General features: G+C 37.3%; 2 protein-coding genes across 3 annotated transcripts in view; one reads left to right on the top strand and one right to left on the bottom strand.

Moving 5' to 3' along the window:
* Window positions 1–7,556, top strand: part of pbx4 (pre-B-cell leukemia homeobox 4) — a 32,270-nt gene extending 24,714 nt beyond the window's left edge. For both annotated transcript variants that reach the window (XM_015388450.1, XM_015388452.1), the window contains 5 exons: window positions 475–665; window positions 787–922; window positions 1,104–1,260; window positions 3,756–3,842; window positions 4,577–7,556. In XM_015388450.1, the coding sequence (XP_015243936.1) occupies window positions 475–665; window positions 787–922; window positions 1,104–1,260; window positions 3,756–3,799 (528 nt within the window). In that variant the 3' untranslated portion in view covers window positions 3,800–3,842; window positions 4,577–7,556. The remainder of the gene's footprint in view (window positions 1–474; window positions 666–786; window positions 923–1,103; window positions 1,261–3,755; window positions 3,843–4,576) is intronic.
* On the bottom strand, window positions 7,453–9,693 carry lpar2 (lysophosphatidic acid receptor 2). Its single transcript, XM_015388453.1, has 3 exons — window positions 8,948–9,693; window positions 8,329–8,591; window positions 7,453–7,795 (listed from the first exon to the last, which is right to left on the bottom strand). Exons 1-3 carry the CDS (start codon window positions 9,687–9,689, stop codon window positions 7,721–7,723), a joined length of 1,080 nt encoding a protein of 359 aa, XP_015243939.1. The 5' UTR covers window positions 9,690–9,693; the 3' UTR covers window positions 7,453–7,720.
* Window positions 9,694–16,197: the final 6,504 nt, after the last annotated feature.

The following is a 16,197-nucleotide window of genomic DNA, read 5'->3' as shown; positions in this document are numbered from 1 at the left end:
TAACTGCTTCCTTTGCATTAATAGCATCCATATTGTCTCTGTTTTATATACAAATCAATCTTCAGTGTTTTCCTCAAGATAGAAAAAATAAATTCCCTTTATAAGCCCAGTTAAAGATTTAAAACAACAGATATTATTGTTACTTCTTTTTTTTTTAAGACCTTGGTGGCCTTTATTTTGTCATTTAGGAAAGTATGGAGACAGGTAAGTGGGTTAGAAGGTCACATTCAGCAAAGATCAGCAGGACCGGGACCCGAAACTGCGATGGTCATGCGTTCTACCTCCATGCCATAGCAGCACCCTATATTATTGCTGCCGAAATGTTACTAGAAACTTACTAATGAAATGAAGTCATCTGATGAGTGCAACTCTAATCAGCAAATCAGCACTGTTTAGCAACACATGGTACCACATATATCCCATCTTTTAACAGCAGCACTTAACTCCTGTCTGTCTGTCTTTTTTTTTTCCCAGGCCTGCAGCGAGTTCACCAACCATGTAATGAACCTGCTGAGGGAGCAGTCTCGCACACGGCCCATCTCTCCCAAGGAGATTGAACGCATGGTGGCCATAATCCACCGTAAATTTAGCTCCATTCAGATGCAGCTCAAACAGAGCACCTGTGAGGCGGTTATGATTTTACGCTCACGCTTCCTCGATGCCAGGTCTGTCTTTGTGTGTTGGCAGTACTTTTACTGTATTCATATGCAAAGATACTTTGTCAATGAATCAATGCGCTGCAAATACCTACTCCAGCCTGTTCATTACATCTTTTGTGCGTTTCAGACGTAAGAGGCGCAACTTCAACAAGCAAGCAACAGAAGTGCTGAACGAGTATTTCTACTCCCACTTGTCTAACCCCTACCCTAGTGAGGAAGCAAAGGAGGAACTGGCCAAAAAGTGTGGGATAACTGTGTCTCAGGTGAATGGCTTGGTTAGCTAATGTTCAAAATGTTAAAGGGAAAGAAAATAGTTCTTAAGAAGCTAAAACTATTAGCTTCATTATTGCCATATTCAGTTAAATATGCTGTTTGTCCTCAACCTCAGAGGGATGCTGAGGCTTAATAAATGTTTATTCAGTATTAAATCCATCTTTTCTTCAGGTGTCTAATTGGTTTGGCAACAAGAGAATACGCTATAAGAAGAACATCGGTAAGTTCCAAGAAGAAGCGAACCTGTACGCAGTTAAAACGGCGGTGGATGCTGCAAATGTGTCAGCGCAAGCCAGTCAGGCCAACTCTCCAGCAACACCCAACTCAGGTATTGACCTAATCTCTCCTAATTTCTAGATGTGCTTATAAATGACCCATTGAGACTTTTCTAGCTTTTTAACTTTTGTTTAAAGCTGACCTGAAGTTTGCTTTCGTTTTCAACCGTTTTGTGTCTCTGATGAAATACCCAAGTCCTGACATTTTGCTTAAATTTCTGTTTACACCATTTCCAACTAGTAATGTATCTCGTTCAGTTGGTGGATCTTTACAGGGATTAATGTAATTTAATGTTCTAGCTGTTTTTTTATGTTCAGCAGACTTCTGTTCAGGTTGAGTTGTAAAGATGGACATGGTTTCCATGGAGGATCAGGGTATTCATCACAGATGTTTTGGTAATAGTTTTTCCAACGTGAGTCACAACAAGACTTCCTTTCTGATGGAACTGATTAAAATCTAGTAAAATCTGATTACAGCACTTGCTGCAAACTGAACAGGAATGTTTTGGCGGCATGCTTTAACCCTCAAACCCTCTCAATGTGAAAAGTCTCACAATATCTCCTCTTGCAACATCCAGTAAACAAACCATTGTTGTAAGGTGGTGGTTTACTGACCTTATCTGACCAATGAACCAGATAAGCTCCTCCAATTCAAAATGTTTACAACATCTTTACAACTACACCGCTATGGTCAAATGCATTTGGTATTTTTCCACAAGCAGTCTCATAGGACTTTGCTAAATTTACAGTAATGGTATTTGTACACCACCTTTTTAGCTCTGCTGACTATTTATTTCATAGATGGATCCGGGCTTCTCCAAAATGTATACTGTGTTGTCTTTTAACTAACTTGGCAGCATTATTAGTCACCTAAGCTTCAGCTTAGTGGTTATGTCTTAAGGTGTTGCCTGAATATTTCCACATGGTCCCTTCCTCATGATGGCATCTGGTTTTTGGATTGCACCAACACCTCATGCAGAGAAAAAAGAGCTGCACAACCAGTAATCCCCTCCCCTCTGCCTGCATAGAAATGGTCCTTAAAACCAAGCACATAAATATTTAGTTTATTCAAACTACATAGGATGTCCCTAAAAAGTAAGCACTTTGTTCATGTACTATTTTGAAATGGAAATCTGGTTTATTATATCGCTTTTAGTAATGAGTTTCTTCTGACTGACCATTCAGGACTTATTCTACTCTATTAGTAGATCAGCAAACATCAGAAACTTCCTCTATGCTACCTTAGCAGGGCATGCCCATACAATCTATACCTGCATATGATTGTCAAACAGCCAGTCAGGACACAGTCAGGAATCTGAAAATTACAGCCAAGCATGAACCAGATATGCTGATGTCCTTTTCTTCATGATATCTTGTCTTATGTGTTTTTATCTTTCAATGAAAATCTCAGGCAGTTAAGACATTTAAAAAAAAAAAAAAAAAAAAAAATTTTCTTTTTGTAGTCCAAGTTGACTAAAAACAGGAAACATGCATATGGTGTGTTAATCAATCCGGTTTCAAGTGTGCATGGATGAATAGTGCAGGTCAAGCCAGCTACACATACGCATATATTTCCTTAAGGGTCACCAGGGTCAAAAAGCTTTTCTCGTGCAGGTGATACCTACCTTGGCCAACGCTCCCTCAATGGTGAGGGTCTCAACTTTACCCCCTCTCTACATCTGCAGGTATGAAAAGAGGACGACTGCAGAGTGAATAGAATTGATCCCCGTGGTGTAAACCGTCCATAGAGCATCCTTGTAATTTTTCCTTGTAGCGTAACTCCCCTTTTGGACCTTTTGTCAGATCCTGTCCTGACTTTATTACCACCTGTTCCTGCCCCCCCCCATAGTGCAAACTGACCATTCTTTCTGTTGAGAACATTGGAATATTGGACAGTTGGATTTTTTGATTTTTTTATCTTGCATTTGATTTGAATTTATGTCAAAAGCTATCAAAGGCTATCAGAGTTCTTAACCTCGTCAGACATCGAGCTCAAACCAATAATCTCTTTGATCAATGGTCAGTTTTTTTGCCTTTTGGTTGTCCTCTATTTCCAAAGGTATCAAACATTTCTGTCCATGCGAGTCCTCGTGTTCCTGTGCAGATCCAAACATTGTGTATTACCCCCTTATCTGTGTAGTAAGGGTTAAAATGTTTCTGTAATTGGTGATTATTTATTGCAAGTTGGAGTGTTTTTTGCTGTGTTTAAAATCCACAGATTTCTGCTGTAATGCTTTTATACAGGCTGGAGAATCAAAGACTACTAGTTTGTAGTAGTTCACTATAGGTCTGTGATCATGTCTCCAGGCTGATCAGAGGGGTCATTTTGATGGGTCAACTTAAACACACCCTTAATGGGACCTTCCATAAACGAACGGTAGAAAATTGCTGGTTGAAAGTATGATCCAAAGGGGGCGTGGGTAATGTAGACTGCTTTTTCTGCATTCTGCAGAAGTTTGTGGATGCCGTCTGCATTTTGTTGAAATTACAGAATAAAATGTCAGTCATTAAAATGTTAGTTTATTTATAAATTGTTTGTGTTTGACAGGTGGATACCCTGCACCGTGCTACACACCTGACGGGCGGCTATGAGGAGTTGTCAAGTAGTGGCCTCTTTACCCCTCATCGCCTGGATGTTAGTACTTAAAGTTTCTATAGCTGCTGTTATGCAGCTGAAATTTATTTTAATAAGATTTTGACAAGATTTATGTTTTCTTACAATCTCTGCTGTTTTAAACAATTTCTTTCCAGAAACTTAGCAGTTTTGTAGCAGTTGTTTTTGTTGACATTGGAAACAAATAGCTTAAAGTCATCCTCTTGTAGGCTTAGCAATATTAATTTAGGTCCTAAATTTCTATGATAGTCTTAAATTTTTATTTCTGATGCCAACCCTGCATAAATATTATAGCTGCATTTAGAGCTGAAACAATTAATCAGAGAAATCAATTATTGAAATAATCAACTAATGTAGCGATCAATTTATCATTAACTGGAGTATAGAGACTCTAAAAATGCATTTAGCTGACATAGCAGCAATTATACTAAAATTGTAATTAAAAAAAGCATTTTGCATTTAAGTTAGAAAAAAACGTTTTTGTCTGTTCATATGCTCTATCCAGAACTGCTCAAGTGGAAAAAGTTTCAGTTTCACCTGGTTTAATTCTGTAAAAAAATCTTCTTAAAGAAACCTTTGGCTAACTTATTAATCGATTAAGCGAAAAGATAATCGATTTTCAAAATGATTGTTAGTTGCTGCCCTAAGTGCATGTCGGTGAAAACAGAAAAAGAAAATAATAGCAATTAGATGCTGAAATAATAATAATCATCACTCTTCCTTTCTGTTCTGCCTCTCTCCCTGTCGGATTGCAGGCTAACAGCTGGCAGGACACCACCAACCCGCCCTCGGTAACCTCCCCTCCTGGTCCACCTGGCAGCGTCCACTCCGACACCTCCAACTGATGTGGCGGCTTTCTCTGCTGCCTTCTCATTCCTACTGTGGTCTGAATCTTTTTTTTAAACCATTACTTTCCTGTTCACAGGCCACATAAATTTGTATACACATTTCATTCACACACGTTGTTCTGGACCACAGGACAGCTGTACATCAGTTGGGAGGAAATTCTCCTTTCACCTTCATTCCAATTCTCTACTCTTTAAAAGTTAAAAGAGGAATGGAGCTCAGAGACATTAAGAAAACATCCTTATTGTCAAGGACTTTGAGAAACACATCCAGCTGTGTAGATTATCATGATGTCTGTACATTATGTGTATATGCACGTTAACTTTACACAGTACTCCCACGGCTTGTTCATGTGCTGTTTTAACCTTTACACTCAACTCTTTGCTTTGGGAAACTGTGTGTAATTGCCCGTATCTGCTGAAGCCTTGGCATTTGACAGCCAAACTGTGGTTACGGACCACCAGGGAGCTCTGCTCACCTTGCTTGTACCAAAGTGCTGCCCCAGTGTTCCTCTGAGATTACCCTCTGCCTACTTAACACAATACACTGTTGCATCAGTGTGTCCTTCCGTTAGGATTTTAAAAAGAGCAACCGATGTTCGCACAAATGTGCGAGCAGTTATCCCCAAAAGTAACAACTATTTTTCATTGTGAGCTGACGAAAAAAGATGTGTCAAGCACAAATGTTAGCATCCTTGTTATGGATTTCTATCTTTCGAGGAAGATGGCGAAGGGGATCACTGCTCAAAAACAGGCAGGATAAAAGACGGTAGGGCTGGTGTGAAGAGAAAAGGTCAGAGAAGGGAAAATCTCTTTGGTTGAGCGTATGTAACCGATAGCTCTTTCCATTGCTAATCAATAGGGGGTGTTGGTAGAAGGCTTGTAGACTTTTCTTCTTTCTTTCTGTCCACTAGTTTGATTGTAGTTTTATTATCTAATGCTGTTTCACCAAGAATGCACCAGCCACCACCAAAAACGAGCTCAATATGACATCTTTATGACAAAAAGGGTGGAAAGATCGTGAGGCATCGATGTATTACTGGAACAAATGTGACATGAACTTTAGAAATGTGACTGTCTTCCATGCATGTAGGACTTCTATGTGTTATACTGTTTTCTTTTCCTTTTTTAGTTTCATTTGTATTAACAAAAAAAGTTAAATAAGAGGTAAAAAAAACTATTACAGTCAGACCAAAACCAAAAAAAAAAAAAAAGTGCATCACATGTTGATGTCTGTGTGGACGTAAAAGGTTCCTGGGATATCCCAGCCAATGGGCTGCTGCTCCTTTGAACTTTAGCATTATGTAGACTGGGTGCTTCCACCTGCTAATGACACACAAGACGGGGGTTCAACTTAGATTTTCATCCCCGTCTTGAAACATTTAAGCTTGTGAGCCTGAGGCAACATGTTTAACAACCTATTGTTGTACCAAAACCAAATATACAAAGTTCAGAAATGTAATAATGTTTTTTTGTTGTTTTTTTTTTTTTTTATATTGGTGCGCAGTCGCCTTTTACATCTGAGGAGGGAATTCTGTTTGTACGTGTGTCTTCTTGGTGTCGTTGTGCCTCAAGTTGGTTTCTCTTTTGGACGCTTTTTCGTTTTTTCAATGGGGCTTCATAAATGATGGATGGAGCGAACGCCGTAATAACACCTGTATTTTTGTTATGAGCATGAAAGCAAGTGCTCTGCCCTGTCTCTTTATTTGTCTCATGGCCAATTGGGCAAGGGCTTTTCTCTCTCCTCTGTTACCAAAAAAAGAGGCAGCACTGGGTGTAGTGAAACTCTTTATCTAGGACAAGCCTGCATCATTTTGGTGATTTTCCATTCTCGAAACCGTTTTATACAATAAAACCTCTGTGAATAACGAAGCATTTTGATAGTAAGGGAAAGCCTTAAGAGTGTTGAAACATGTTACAGAACAAAACCTGAGCTTTAAAATCGCTCAGGTTTAATCCCATATTTCCTGTTTTTCCTGTTACTCACAGCAGCTTGTTGTGGCTGCGTCCTGAGTAAAGGCGCCGCCGCACCAAATTATCACGCACCCCTCCTTTTTGTTTTCTACTTGTTGTAATGGATGTCACTGTACAGTTTGTGTAATGTTTCACTACATTTTCTTTTTTTCTTTTATAAACTTTGTTCGGTTGATATCTACCGTTTCACAGGCTTCATGATAACTCTGTATTGACTTTGAATAATCTTTAGTTTTTTTTTTGTTACATAACCAAGTTGCAGTGTAGGATGAACAAATGTAATGTGGTGCTGTGGGACTATTGTTTTTTTTTTCTCCTGTTTGGACCTTAAAAATCCCTTTTTAATTAATCGGATTATAATTTTCCCCTTTGTTGCCTCAGTGATGATTTGTCACTGTGGAGTTTTATTACAGCAGGAACATCAATGCCTAAATACTTGATGTCAATATATAAACGTTGTGCACTCATGCATTTTGCAGCAGAGATTTAACCTCTAAAAATTATCTTGTGGTAAACTAACATTTTAAAACATTTGGTTTAGTTCCACAGCACCAAATGTCTTTGTAAACCTTCATTTGTTTTTATTAGTATATTTGTATCTCCCTCTTTCCCTTGTATTTACCCCTCTCTCTACCTCTGTCTTTCCATTTCTCTTGTATATAACCCCACTGTTTTCAGACCTGTGAGTCTGTATGAACTCCTTTTATACCTCAACTTTAGAATTGATCTAGAAAGAGTAAAAACAAAAACGGAAGAATATGACAAAATTGTAGTGTTCTTATTAGAAAAATTAATAAAACAATTTAGTGTGCTTTTTTTTTTCTTCAGTATTTCATTTTAGAAGTGTTTCATTTTCTAAGTTGTCACAAATGCTCTTGTGATAGTCTAATGTAATAAAAGGAGAGATTGCACCATCTGTTGATTAAGGTGAATTTCTTAGCTCCACCAAGAAACATTCGGAGACGGGAAAACTTGTCTATTGCAAAAATATGTATTTTTCTGTTTAATTTCAAAAATATACACTTGAGTTACAACTGCTGGCTTTTTCCTCCATTATACCCCAGGCGCCGTCCACATATGTTATCTCTTTGTGTCCTCTGGTTCCAACAACACCTGATCTTCTAACATGTACGTATGAAGAGTTGTAAGAGTTTTCTGTGAACAAAACAAAGTTGTTTGTCATTTCCTTTGCAAGAAAGCCATGAGATTTTTCAAAACAATAAGGTGGAAAACAATTACTTAAAATGGAGTTAGAGTTTTCCGTTAAACGGCCCTTGCATAACCTGACAGGTATGAACACGCTTATTTCTGGAAATCTGTTCTTAGTAGGAAATGAAACCTTACGGCTCAGTAATCGGATGCATGACGAAGAAATGAAAAAACTGAACAGCAGCTATTGAAGCAAAAGTTGTAACCCAGAGGCTTTTAGACTTTATAGGTCCTTGAGGGCCCCTGTCCTACAGGTTTTAGAGGTTTCTCTGCTCAAGCACAGCTGATCTACATTGATGGTTGATTAACAGGCTTTTGCTGAACTGCAGTCATCAGAATCAGCTCTGCTAAAGCAGAGGAACCTCTAAAACCTGCAGGACATTATTCCCCCCCCAAAAAAACAAACAAAAAACAACTGACTTTGGGGATCGCTGCTCTATAGGTTGCTTTTAAAAAAAGGCAAAACAAGTAATATTTACCTCTGTCAATTGAGATCCAGTATCTGTTGGCAAAGACTCCCTCTGCCGACAGTCTCCTTTCCGACACAAGCAGGAAAGGATCCATTTAAAAGTTTTTCTCATCTCAACGTCCCGCAAGGAATAAATGATTGGGTTGACCAAAGAATTGCACTCTGCTATCACCAAACAGTACTTCTCATACTTCTTAGCGTTGCTATTTTTACCCAACAGCCCATCCACGAGGAGAGTAATGAGGCCAGGTGTCCAGCAGATCACAAAAGCACCTGCAGAGATATGGATTGTTTGCTGAAACATGAATTCATTCTTGTGGTTTTTCCAGTGAACTTTTATTGCAGAATGAGCCCGGATTATAGTCATGTCTCAGCTATGTAATGGTTGCTCAATAGCAGCCACCTGAGTCACCCGAGTAGCTGAACTCATAAGATAAATTCACTGGAAAAATCCGGATACATTTCCAACTTTAAACCAACAAACAAAGATAGAAAAAAAGACAGATGGAGATAAAGGCACTGAGATTTGTAATTAAAGAACAAGGTATGCATATAGTTTGAAAAAAAAAAAGTGTTTGTGCTTAAAATGGTCAACATGAAACATTCCTAAAAGTAGTATTTGTTCTTACCCAGAACCATAGAAATGGTTTTCATCAGGTTGATGACAGTCTGCTGTCGTTCCTCCATGGTGTGAGGGGACACATTCCTATTCTGACACTTCACATAGAAGAATATGCGGGAGTACATGATCACCATAATGAAAAATGTCAGTAGGTTGAGACCTGCCCAGAAAATCAAGAAGCGTCTGCTGTAGAGTGGGGCGATGGTAGAGCAGTCGTTGTGATCGCATTCACAGTTCCAGAACAGCGATGGCACCAGACCCATGATGATTCCAGCAACCCAGATGGAGACGATGAGCAGCAGCACACGTCTCTTAGACATGGTGCTGTGCAGCTGCATGGTGATGATGGTCTGGTGGCGTTCAAAGGCTACAGCCAGAAGGTTGGCTACAGAGGATGTCAAGCTGATGTCAACCAAAGCGGAACGGATGTACCACTGGGTCTTAGAAAGCCTCCGAGTCCAGGGGCCAGTGTTGAGAATGAGGTTAGCGTAGGCCAAACCTGCAAACAGGTCCGCTGCTGCCATGTTGCCCAGCAAGTAATATATGGGGAGGTGGAAGCGGTGGTTTAAGACGATGGCCACCATCACCAACAGGTTGGCCAGCACCACTATCAAAGAAAATGGCAAACCTAGTCCGAGTAATAAGGAGTCCCGTGTAGTCCAGTTTTCTCTGATCTCCTTTTCTACTAGTTTGTAGAAGAAGGTCACATTATGGCTGGAATTGCATTGAGATGACATGTTGTTCTCCATGAACAAAACTGTGAAGGACAAAAAAAAAAAAAAAAAGAGTAGACAAAGGGAAATTAAAAAAAATATATGCTGAGCGAGAAAAGTACATTCTTTATATAAGAATTTAAACATCAGGGATCAAAAGTGATCTGCTCTGTACCAGATTCTATCATTTTAGATCTATACTGACGAGTAGCAGACCACACAGCAGGTTCACCTCATTATCAGAAAGATAAGGCTATAAAAGAGGAGTGTGTCTAAAAACATGCAACTTCGTCGTTTAAGAAAGGCAAATGCTACAAATAAAATCCCCTTAAATGATAATTATTGTCTGGGAAGGAAGAAGCCATTTTTAAACTATTTCAAGTCTCTTAATCAGCAGTGAAATTATTCAAAAGTGGAAAACATTTAACAATGCTGATTTTTTCAGTTTATCCCACTATCTGATTGTAAAAGCTTAGAAAAATGGACAAAATGCCCGTCAGCGACTCTCCAGGTTTAAGTCTGAATGCGATTAGATAAAGCTGAACCTCAATGCTGTATTTGAAATGCAGACAAAATGGTCTTCCCGCTAAAATTAAAACATGGCTTTTGCTTCCTTTGACACTGCTCAGTTACATTTCAACAAACCACACGCCTTCTGAAGAAATGTCTTTTAGAGCAGCAATTTTGGTCCTATTGCACAGGGTCATATTTGGTAATAACTAAATGCAGCACTCACACCTCCGTAAACTGTCAGGCATATTGGGGGCGGTATAATGACTGAGGCCAGTACTGCAAAACTTCAATAAGTTGTGAAGACCAACATTTCTGCACTATATGTCATTTTACAAGTAGTTTAATGACAGGGTGTAAGTCCATGCTTTTATTTTGGCTTTACTTTTATTTAATATATAAAATTTTGGGACACTGTGTATGGTTTTGTTGATTTAAGGTTAGATTCTATAGATTTCACAATGTGGTGATGTCTAGATCAGTATTAGGCCCTCATGCATTAATCGGCATCTTTAAAAATTTGCTGTACCATCTTTTCCTAAAGTGATATATAACTTCTGTAAAGTGTTATATATCTCCATAAAAATGTGTTTAATACTTAACAAGACTTACTTGAAGAAAAAGATGTTAAGATGTTTTCTAGAGATCAATCTAAAACAACACCGAAAAATTATTAATACTTTTAAATTAGGCTTTTCAATTACTTGCGTTTGCAATATAATTGCAATCTAGAATTGCAGTGGAACTAAATTTTAATCCCACTATATCTAAGGTGACAAAACACACTAAATTTCTCACTCCAGCTCTCTATGTGGGGGTAAAATGTTTGAAGAGGGCATGTTGCCACACTGAAAGAATGAGAGAGCTGCAGCTAAAATCCGAACATGCAAGTAGAGTTAAGCATTTTTTTTTTCAAAGTTTACAGTTAAGTCCTGCAAAAAAAAAAAAAAAAAAAAGAACTCTGGGGTGAAATATCTACAAGCTGGTGGTTAGTGCTAAAGAAAATCAAAATGAAATTCGCAATCGCAGTTTTGGTTCAAAATAATCTCTTAGAATTACAAAATAAATCCTTGTTGATTATATTAAGCATGACACTCATGCTGTTTCAGTTGTAATTATGTCCTGTATAGCCAGTATGAAAAGTGACTTTATTTCTAAACTTTAAATATCAATAGTTGCCCATCTCTACTGAAGACTCAGTTCTGTTCAAAAAGCTTGTTTATATTATTTGTACCGGTACTCATTTGGTAGAAATGTTATTTCTCCCAGCATATAATGTACTAATAGACATATTTCTAACATAAACTGTAATGATGGGTGCTGATGTTTCTATGAATCTAATTTATTATTAGAAAGGAGGAATTAAGAAGAAAAGTAGTATTATGTGCAGGGGAGAAAAAAAAAGAACCAGCACCAGACTGCCGGTTCTTTTTTTTATTTCCTCTATAAAAGAGGAAACTTAGGTTGTGTCAAAACAGAAAATGACACCAGAATAGAAAAAAGGACAGTGGTTCAATACCCCAAGGTAAGCAAAATAGAAGTTTAAAAAAAGCATAAAAAATGTGTAGCAAATATCTGGTTTATGAGCTAAGAAATACTGGTAAATGAAAAACATTTCAATTCTAGCCTGGAATCATTTTTTTACAGGTCCCAAATAAGAAAAAAAAATAAATAAATCAGAAACAATAAATAAAGCATTTAAGGAAAGACTTCAAGATTCTTTGTAGTTTATACAATTCATTCATTTGAAGAACAATAGACACAGTTTATTATTAATCATACTACTCTCATTTAATAGTGCTATGGTATGGTGTGGAATAGAAGCTGTAATATTCTCTACTCAAATAACATGCCTGTGGACTTTGTGGTAAAAAAGAGAGAAAAGAAACTTGCCACCATGATGTCCTCATTCCACTCACCACTAAGTTTTACTTTCAAATGCTTAGTATTTATAAACAGCCCCCCCTTATTGAGCATGTAAAGCGTTATTGACATTTGCATGAGTTTAGGATCAACTTCCAGTTAAAGTCTAATAGTTGTAGAATTTTGACATTAAGCATAAAGGTGACTGTTTCTTTAGTTAATCAGCCATGTGTGTCATATTTGAAACCAACTATCAATTAAAAGTGTGCGCCTGTGAATCCACTTCGTTACAAGCTTTATAGTGTGATTAGTCCCATAAAACGACTCTAGATTATCCGGTTTATTAAAATTCTGGCCGGAAACTGCCTTGTTCTTCATTGTATGTTTGCATCTTATTCTAACATTTATAAATAGGAAAATTAACAATATTTTCCAAACTTTCTCAAACAGATTCACTTGTGTTGATAGTGAAACACAAGTGAATCTGTTTGAGAAAGTTTAGAAAATATTGTTAATTTTCCTATTTTAAAAAAATCTAAAAACAATATAAACCTACCTCTCATTTTAGGGTCTCCTCCATCCGGACATTTTCTTTATGAGAACAGAGACAATCTCTAATCAAAAGATGGAGAAATTTTTATTTAATTTTAATGCTGTTCGTACAAGTGTGGGAACACGTTTCAAGTCGACGCCTCTCTGAATCATTGTCACTCAGATCAGCTGGACCTGAACTATAGGTAGGCGCTGCTGCCTTCATGCACGGCCTGGAAAATCGGAAAGAACAAAATATCCTACCTCACATAGTTATCATTGGAAAACAATATTTTTCTTCTAACAAAATATGTATGACAAATGAATAAACCCATGGAACAAAAATGCACCCGCCTTTAATAGAAAAGGAATAACTTTATTTTTGTTTTGAGAGTTTAACAGATTTTTTAAGCAGTAATTTCAAATATTGACCAGAAGAGGGCAGTGTCGTACCCGTAGACATAGTCATCGGTATCTTTGGTATGTCTACTGGTTAAGGCTTATTGCACAACCTTTGCTTACGGGATGTAATGAACAGTTTGCTTTTTATCAGTCCATTTCCTGGGTATAATACACAAGCAGGAGACAAAAAATAGTTGTTTTCAGTTTTGTGCAAAAAAAAAAAAAACAACGAAATGGAGAAACGGTTATTTTTTCTTCTTTTTGTGCAACTTCTTCTTCTCCTCCTCTTCCTCCTCCACCTCTTCTTCTTGATACTTTTATGGCGGTTGGCAAAAACCTTAGGAATGAGCATTGCCGCCACCAACTGGTAAGGACCAAGCCCACCTTGCGGTTCCCTCCAAAATAAAGCCCCTGCTCAGGATGCCATGGAGAAACTTCCTTTCATTGTATTTCCTGCCCTAATCGTCGCCTATGCATCTTTAAATAGACAGATTTTACAGGGAATAAATCTATCTACTGAGTCTACTGAGAGAAATTTGTCAGAGACAAGACAAACATGACAAGTCTGATGAGTCACACTGAGGACAGGTACCTGAAATGACCAGCAGGTGTCGCCGTGCGTTAATGTGACTTTAAATCACCCCATCAGGCCAAAATATTATACAACCTTGTTCTTCAATAAATGGGACATTTATGACAGATGGCTGTGTGTGGAACTTTATTTCTATGAGGAAATACTCTTTCAGTCAATTATTTAGGCATATATCTGGACAAAAGATAAACATACACAGTTAGCGGTGATGTGACAAAACAAATCCCTACCTTTCCATCCAGTGGCCTAAAAAGTTTGAACCTGGATGACATGAAATAATATACTACTGATATTAAAGCATATATCTGGAAAAAGAAAAAAGATTAACTGATGTATTTTTTTAATTAATAAACCAGTTTCTGTTGAATATATTTTTTTGTGTTTAAGTTTTTAACTGAGTGCTTTGGTGTTTTATTATTATCTTTTTTACTGTAGGCCTATTAAATGTATTTCTGCAGCTGACAGAATTTTCAGCCAGATTTTTTTTTTTGCCTAATTAAGTAATGTGCCATTAAAGTTTTAATGTTGTTCACTAAAGTAGATATCATATAGACTGAATAGATAACAGTAAAACAGGATTCAATGAGGATAGAGTTTATAAAGAGCTGTGTAACTTCATCCTGATCATGATAACAGTAAGAATTTAAAGTTCCAGTTCCTGTTGGCTCAGAGGTAACAACAGGAGCAGCAAGAACAGAAGACAGGAGAATCACAAAGGCTCCCAAACATTGGACTTGTATTGGAATCGTATAATGAGAATAAATGTAATTCTGATTCTAATATAAATTTAAATGGTAGTAAGTTAAATCCACTGGAGACACACATAAAAGATCAATTTTAATGTCACGGAATCCTTGAAATATTTCCTGTATCCAAACAGTAATCCAGATCAAAAAAAAAAAATAATAATAATAATGTAACTAACCCTTATATTTACCATCATTCTCCAAAAATTATATCTAAATCTGTTCAGTAGCTGAGTTATTCTGCTAACAGAGAAACACCTGTCATTACATGAGCTGGCTATAAGCCACATTTACAACAAACAGGGTTAGCTGTACAGAGGAATAAAACAATAAATACAAATAGTCACAAAAAACATACAACAGCAGACCAAGCAATCAGTTTGATTGACCCACTGCTTGACCCCAATTCCCCTCCCAAACACTCATGGACAACAAACAGCTGACCTCCATCCAGAGCAGAAACAACACACTCAGCCCCGGGAGGTTCAGTCTGTATTGAGCAGCATTGAGTTTGCATAATTTCCTATCAGTACATAGTCACATAAGAGTATTATCTAATGTCATGTGTTCAAATGGGTTCAAAATGTTTAGGCCAGTGGATGGAAATGCAGGGATTTGTTCTGTCACCTCTAACTGCATAGGTTTATCTGGGCTAGTTTTACAGCTATATGCATAATTGACAGAAAAGTCACTCATCAGCCTTGTCAGTTTTTTCACGTCTCTGATAAATCTCTCTCACACTCAATAGATATATTTATTCCCAGTAAACAGTGTAGTTACACGCTGTAGTTATATATGCACAGGATCTGTTTTCATGTAGAACAGATGCATAGACAATATAAAATAAAGGATGTTTCTCCATTGCCAGTCTGAACAGAGCTTTATTTTGGAGGGAACCGCTCAAGCAGGCTTAGAAATTTAGAATGGTATTTAAATGACGTATAGTACTATTTTTTTTTTCTTAATGTTTATCATAAGAATTTCAATGAGTGAAAATATTCAGGCAGCTGATGAAATGCTTTCTAAAGTGTTTTGAATCTTTATTTTGAAGTTTTTAACGGGAAGTGCTTTTATTATTTATTTAGATATTAACGCAGACTTAACAGTATCAATACGCTGCAGTACACCCCGTTGGCCACAAGAGGGCAGTTGTCAAATTGAACCCTTGGTTGAGTGCGAAACAGTGGAGGAAACACAAACGTTTCATAAAACTTTAATAATCTCTAAAATAATATAAATGTTAATACAGCTACTGCAACCGAACGTTTCTCGTTAACATTGATTATTACAACCCCCTAGTAACTCTGTTATCTAATTTTTTTTTAATCTTATTTTTACACAGTCTGTGGAACTACACAATTTGTGATTTTATACCTACTTGTATTTCTGTTGCAATATAATATTTTCAGTCTTGTTCGGTAGGCATAAAGTTGACGTCTGTATCTATATCTTTTCCTTTTGTAGAATATTTCATCTCATGTGTGGTTTTCTCAATCAAAAGGGTTAATATCAGAAAAAAGTTCATGATGTTAAAAGAATCGTAATTACACAGAGTGACCACATGGGGGCCTATTGAGGCGGCTGTCCGTCTCCCTCTTCCGTAAACGCTAGAAAAAAGCCCCCCTCCCGGCTACCAATGCAACTGAGTAGGTTGAGTGTTTCCCTACGAACATTAAAGTTGCTCGAACTTTTGAATTAACAATTTAAGAATTATGGTTAGAGAACTGAATCAGGGACACAAAAACGTATGCAGATAAAGTTAAACTAAGAAACTTGAGAAAAAAAACAGCGTTTGTTAGATTTGTAGTTCTTAACAATGACCACCAGAGGGCGACGTGTCAACAATATATTAAACTGTAAAGTGCATGAGAATAAGTAGGGTGCGTTTTCCGGTTGGTAT

Source organism: Cyprinodon variegatus, unplaced genomic scaffold (genome assembly GCF_000732505.1).
Source record: "Cyprinodon variegatus isolate N-32 unplaced genomic scaffold, C_variegatus-1.0 Scaffold423, whole genome shotgun sequence".
Classification (NCBI taxonomy): Eukaryota; Metazoa; Chordata; class Actinopteri; order Cyprinodontiformes; family Cyprinodontidae; genus Cyprinodon; species Cyprinodon variegatus.
Note: the sequence above shows the minus strand (reverse complement) of the source record. Positions and strands in the feature narration are given on the sequence as shown.